This window comes from Brassica napus, chromosome A7 (assembly GCF_020379485.1).
Source record: "Brassica napus cultivar Da-Ae chromosome A7, Da-Ae, whole genome shotgun sequence".
Classification (NCBI taxonomy): Eukaryota; Viridiplantae; Streptophyta; class Magnoliopsida; order Brassicales; family Brassicaceae; genus Brassica; species Brassica napus.
In genome coordinates this window covers 18,664,956-18,670,790 of record NC_063440.1, presented here as the reverse complement: position 1 = coordinate 18,670,790, position 5,835 = coordinate 18,664,956, and the positions used below count along the sequence as shown (strand labels likewise).

At 34.2% G+C, this 5,835-nt stretch overlaps 2 protein-coding genes across 2 annotated transcripts; one reads left to right on the top strand and one right to left on the bottom strand.

Annotated features, from left to right (window-relative positions):
* The first annotated feature begins 347 nt into the window (after positions 1-347).
* On the top strand, positions 348-2,832 carry LOC106353305 (probable polygalacturonase). The gene is made up of 6 exons (XM_048735693.1): positions 348-450; positions 754-1,074; positions 1,151-1,271; positions 1,399-1,573; positions 1,656-1,726; positions 1,840-2,832. The coding sequence occupies exons 1-6, from the start codon at positions 433-435 to the stop codon at positions 2,550-2,552; spliced, it is 1,419 nt and encodes a 472-aa protein (XP_048591650.1). The 5' UTR covers positions 348-432; the 3' UTR covers positions 2,553-2,832.
* Positions 2,833-3,381: 549 nt separating this feature from the next.
* LOC106356870 (auxin-responsive protein IAA30) lies at positions 3,382-4,644 on the bottom strand. The gene is made up of 3 exons (XM_013796590.3): positions 4,219-4,644; positions 3,754-3,850; positions 3,382-3,638 (listed from the first exon to the last, which is right to left on the bottom strand). Exons 1-3 carry the CDS (start codon positions 4,586-4,588, stop codon positions 3,584-3,586), a joined length of 522 nt encoding a protein of 173 aa, XP_013652044.1. The 5' UTR covers positions 4,589-4,644; the 3' UTR covers positions 3,382-3,583.
* Positions 4,645-5,835: the final 1,191 nt, after the last annotated feature.

Genomic DNA, 5,835 nt, shown 5'->3' with positions numbered 1-5,835 from the left:
CTAACGGAACATAGAATAAGGTATAATCTCCAGACATCATAGATTTCATCGAATGTTCTTCTTCTTCTTTCTTCTTTAATTTTTTGATTTGTTAAAGTCATTAAAACTGGAAGGAGGTAATGAAAAATGGTACGGAGAAGGTAGAAGATGATGGACCTACTACTGCTTGAATCTTTGGCGGGCACAAACAGGTCACTTTCAATGATACTTGCTGTCCAGTGTGGGTTCCCCTGTTTCCTCTCACCCCTGACCCCATCTAATCACTCTTTCCAACTTGCTTCACTCTTATGAGAGAGAGAGAGAGAGAGAAAACTAATCTTTCAATTTTTTTGATTATTTTCTTACAGTCTGTGTGAGAGAGAGACAGAAGTAAAATAAGTTCAGATTGTTTGTCAAGAAGATTTAAAATTTAATCACAGATCTTCTGTTCTTATGAAGAGATCTTTCCTTGTAAGTTCTATCAATCTCCTCCTCTCTTGCTTCTTCTCTTGTTTTGACATATGATGAAAATTCCAATGCTCTTGTCTTCTCAAATCTGGTTATACTATGTCTTGTCTGCTGAGATCTGAAATCTGATTAAAAGTTTTGATAATTTTAGACTTAGATTTCCCTCTTTCTTCCTGATTTGATGTTTGCTTGCTTATAGAGGTGAAATGTAGTACTCACCTAACTATATCTCTATTTTTCATGAGCTTTTAAAGTTCATACACTCATTGTTCATGCATTTATCTGGTTTTCTTTTGTTTTTTGCAGCTCTGGTATGTGCTCCTGGTACAAGCATTCTTCTATGGTGCTTGGTATAGTGTTGGTGGAAGCCTGCATTGTGAATATTCAAACTCGGTGATTCTTCACCGGCCTCACAGCGTCTCAATCACAGAGTTTGGAGCTGTTGGAGATGGTGTCACTCTAAACACTAAAGCCTTTCAGAATGCTTTGTTCTACCTCAACTCTTTCTCTGATAAAGGCGGTGCCAAGCTTTTTGTTCCTGCTGGTCAGTGGCTTACCGGTAGTTTTGATCTTATCAGTCACCTAACGTTATGGCTAGACAAGGGTGCCACCATTCTCGGTTCAACGGCAAGTCTTTCACAAGAATACATTTTGTTATTATATAACAATGACATCACTTATAAAACTTAAATGTCTTTCTCAGAGCTCGGAGAATTGGCCTGTGGTTGATCCATTACCATCATATGGACGAGGAAGAGAGTTGCCTGGTAGAAGACACAGGAGTCTTATATATGGTCAGAACCTCACAGACGTAGTCATCACAGGTACTAACTAATATAACATCTTATATGGACGCTTCGTGTTTTGAACCGTTGATGTTAGTCTGATGATACTGTATGGATGATTAGTTTTTGAATGGTTGATATTAGTCTGATGATATTATGGTTATAGGGGAGAACGGGACAATAGATGGTCAAGGAAGTGTATGGTGGGATTGGTTTAGACATGGAGAGCTAAACTATACAAGACCTCATATTGTTGAGCTTATAAACACTACTGGTCTTATCATCTCTAACCTCACCTTCTTGAATTCACCCTTTTGGAACATTCATCCTGTTTATTGCAGGTCAGTTCTAACTTATCTAATGAGATTTGACTTCAGCTAATCTTGTGTTCTGATATGGATTTGTTTTTGGTTGTCTGAACAGAGATGTTCTTGTAAAGAATCTCACAATCTTGGCTCCTCTTGACTCTCCAAACACAGACGGAGTTGATCCAGGTGAGAGTTTCATTGCAAACTTTACCCGTAAAGTTTAATCTAAAACCAATTGGTGATAAGTGGACTGACTTGTATCCGTTATAGGCTAGTTAATATCATTTTTCTTAATGCAGATTCATCAACTAACGTTTGCATAGAGGATTGTTACATAGTTACTGGAGATGATTTAGTGTCGATAAAAAGCGGATGGGATGAGTACGGCATATCCTACGCAAGACCGAGCTCCAAGATCAAGATCAACCGGTTAACGGGTCAAACCACTTCAAGCTCAGGAATAGCAATAGGAAGTGAAATGTCAGGAGGTGTTTCTGACATCTATATCAAAGACTTACATCTATTCAACTCTAATACCGGTATCAGAATCAAGACTTCTCCTGGACGAGGCGGGTACGTTAGAAACGTTCATGTGTCTAACGTGAAGTTCCATAACGTGCAGAAAGCTATTAGGTTCACGGGTAAGTACGGTGAACATCCTGATGAAAACTTCGATCCCAAGGCACTTCCGGTTATAGAGAAGATCACGTTTGAGAATATTAATGGTGAAGATATCGGTGTGGCGGGTCTTCTTGAAGGTATTGAAGGAGATGAGTTTAAGAACATATGTTTCCTTAATGTTACTCTTACAGTGAAGAAGAACTCGAAGAAAGCTCCATGGAAATGCTCACACGTTAGAGGCTACTCACAGTGGGTTTCGCCGGAGATTACTTGTGATTCTTTTGGAGAGAGTATCTTCCCGGAGCATAGCTCTGATTGTTTTGGGTTATCAGAGAATAATCTGGAGAAATCAAGTGGTTTAAGTAGATCACCATGGTTGCTTTCTTGGTAAGTTACTGGAGTTTGACCTAAGGGAAACACACACAGTTTGCTTGAGTGTGAAGAAACCTCTTCAAATTTTCCTTCCATTTTTTTTCCGAGGTTTTGTTTTTCAAAAGTGATGCTTTCGTCCTTTCTTCATTTTTGTTGTTTTGTTGTAAATTTGTGTGCAGTGAGGAGAATAATCAGAGTGACTTGAGAGCTTTTTTGTTGTTGTTTTTTTGTATGGATTTTTAATGCTTTGGTGAGCAGAACAAGTGTAATATCTTCTTCACAAAGAGACTTGAAACTGATTTTTTTGTGTTTTTTTTATATGATTGAATTTTTGTGTTGCTAACAATTATTTCTGCAATCTCAGATTCCATTAGAAGACGAAAACTCTAACTATTAGCGTTTGATCCAAAAAATAACAACTAAAAGTAAAAACTAAATAAAAATAACTGAGTGATAGCTTAGTGGTAAAGGATTGGTTTAATGTAAAGTGTAAATCTGTAAGTTCAATTCATGTAAGGAACAAAATTGTTGTTATTTGGTCAGACAAAATAGGACTATATTTCGTTATGTCTAGTTAGAATATGACATCTCTAATTAACAAAAAAAAAGATTATTGACAGACAATATTCTACAAGTAGAAACATTCGGAAAACTTTTTTTTTTGTCAAACACATTCGGATAACTTTCTACAAGAAAAAAAGTCAACTTAAACTTAAAGATATATTTGATTAAAAATCTGATAGTAAACCGAAACAGTAATGTGCTAAGTCTATCCATATAAGACTGGTTTTATCACATCAAATCATAAACTAGTAACGCAATTTCTGAAACCAATTTTTTCATACTAATAAACAGCAAAAAATAAACTTCTTAAGAAGGGTCTGAATTTTTCCTCCTTACAAGTTACAACCGAACAATAAAATTACGTAATACAAGTAGAAACAAAACTTTGAATAAACCTTCGACAAGTGATTTACATCATTACAAAACTAACTTTTTCACCCACTGTATTGGTCAATTCTACATTCCATCTTTGCTTTTCTTTTTAAATCAGTAGTGATAAGCTCTTGAGATCTTTAGTCTTCTCACGCTAGACAAGAACATTCTACAGAATAATCAATTAAACACCCATTAGACTTCTGCATCATTATTGTCATTAATAAAAATTGAAAAGTGTGTTTAATTAGAAATTTAATAAATTAAATAAGGAAACTACTTACTCCCAAGGAACATCTCCTACCATCATCCAGTCACCTTCCTTGTCTGCATACGTTAACACGTGACTCTTCTCGCTACACATCTCTTCTTCTTCAGCCCCTGTTACAGTTTTCATTATTATTTACCATTCACCCACTATACTCTCACTCTTCTTTCTCACATACCACGCATTCTTAACTCTATAGATAGAATTGATCATGGTCTACATGCAAACATGACCGGCTTTTAACATTTGGAAGCAAAATACACATATTAACCACTAATACTTTCGAAACTAAAGACAATGTTTTATTTTATATATACCGTTTCTGCATGCAAAGATATATAAATAGTTATGATCATGTTGGATGATATGATATTTTATTATCTTAAGAGAGCCAAAACAAAACGATATATATAAAATGGGTTATGGTTTACATGCAAATATTAATATTTGAATATGTATATATGTGTGTGTAGATTCTTACATAGAATTGAAGCGTTGAACATGTAGTCGAGAGTTGTGATCAAATCATGGTATCCATTAAGAGCAAAGAGATCGATCTTTCTTCCAATAGGAACTCCTTCCATGTTCACCTTCACGTAGAAGCTTCCAAGACTATTACACTCGTTTTGATCTTCTTCTTCTTCTTCCATGATCATCTCATGATCAGCCGCAACGACTTCATATTCATGATTTTCTCCACCGCTGTAATATTGACCGGAAGATGATCCAAAGCTGAGTCCAAGCCTCAGGTCCGTGCTTAGGTTCCGAGTATTACTTGAAGAGCCACCAAATGGGTTGCTTTTGCAGCTACTCTCTATTGATGAAGACGATGAGCTTCTACCTCTTCCCATTTCTTTTTGTTCTCTCTGGTTTGTATCTAATGATTTGAACGTGTGTGTGTATATATATAGTGGAGAATTTTTTATTTTATAATATATTTTTCGAAGAAGAAGAATCGATATTGATATGGTCTTGGTGATATTTTTGTTTTTCAATAAAAATTAAAATGGAGATGGTGGAATGATGAGACAGTGTGGTTAAAGATGTTGTTGATGTAGCAGACAGATACACGTGTCATGTAGACATTTGGTCAAAGTGTTGGTTTGACTTTGTGCTCGATTTTTTTTGCTGGGTGTGTTGTGTTTAACTGAACGTGTATTGTTTCAAGGGTTTATTTGCCAAATAACAAAAAAAAAATGAAAAATTAGATTTTAGAAAAGAGAATAGAGAGAGATAGGAAGAAAAAATAGGAGAGAGGGAGAATTTTGGTTAGTTAGTGTATTTAAGTTTTTTTCATGTATATATAGTGCAATTTCAAAGTAAACACTCGACTCCTAGTACTCTTCGTTTACCAAAAAAAAACATTGTTTCTTATTTCTTGACAAACAAACACAAACATATACTTCCTCCGTTTTTAATATAAGTCGTTTTAGAATTATTTTTTGTTTCAAATTATATGTCGTTTCCGGTTTTCTATATAAAATTTATTAATAATTAATGTTGTATGGTCAATGATAATATATCTTCTATTTTTCTATTGGCTGAATTGTAGTTAGGTAAATAATTAATGATGTTTTTGTTTACAAGAAATTAATGGTCTTCTTAATCTACGTGCATAACTGTAAAACGACTTATATAATAAAACGGAGAGAGTAGAGTTTGTCTAATATTTAGGTACTCCTTCCCTTTTTCTGATTGAATATCAAATTTATTGATCAGATAGATGGAACATTTACAGAAGCATATTTATTAGTCTTGGATTTTACTTATCTAATTAAAATGACAAATATGTGGAAGATATAAAAGCATCTACAATCTCACTCCACATTTTTTTCCAAAATGGAGTCTAAAATAAGAAATGCTTCAACTTCATTCCATTTTTCACTTCATAATATAATAAACATGGATTTATTCCATAAATGGAGTAATCATTTTATTTTTTGCTCATTGCTCAATTTTTATTAAAAAAAATAGAGTAAAATTGGAGCAAGTTCAACTTCATAATGAAATTATTCCATTTTGGAGAAAAAATGGAAATTTTACACTGAAAATGTTCTAAGATACACAGTTGCTGCATATCATTTCTTGTTATTGTAAA

Coding starts and splice junctions, on each gene's coding strand:
- LOC106353305 (XM_048735693.1), top strand. Junction 1,574..1,655: donor ATTCATCCTGTTTATTGCAG/GTCAGTTCTAAC, acceptor TTGTCTGAACAG/AGATGTTCTTGTAAAGAATC. Junction 1,727..1,839: donor CACAGACGGAGTTGATCCAG/GTGAGAGTTTCA, acceptor TTCTTAATGCAG/ATTCATCAACTAACGTTTGC.
- LOC106356870 (XM_013796590.3), bottom strand. CDS start 4,588: ATGGGAAGAGGTAGAAGCTCATCGTCTTCATCAATAGAGAGTAGCTGC. Junction 3,851..4,218: donor GTTCAACGCTTCAATTCTAT/GTAAGAATCTAC, acceptor AAACTGTAACAG/GGGCTGAAGAAGAAGAGATG. Junction 3,639..3,753: donor GTAGGAGATGTTCCTTGGGA/GTAAGTAGTTTC, acceptor ATTATTCTGTAG/AATGTTCTTGTCTAGCGTGA.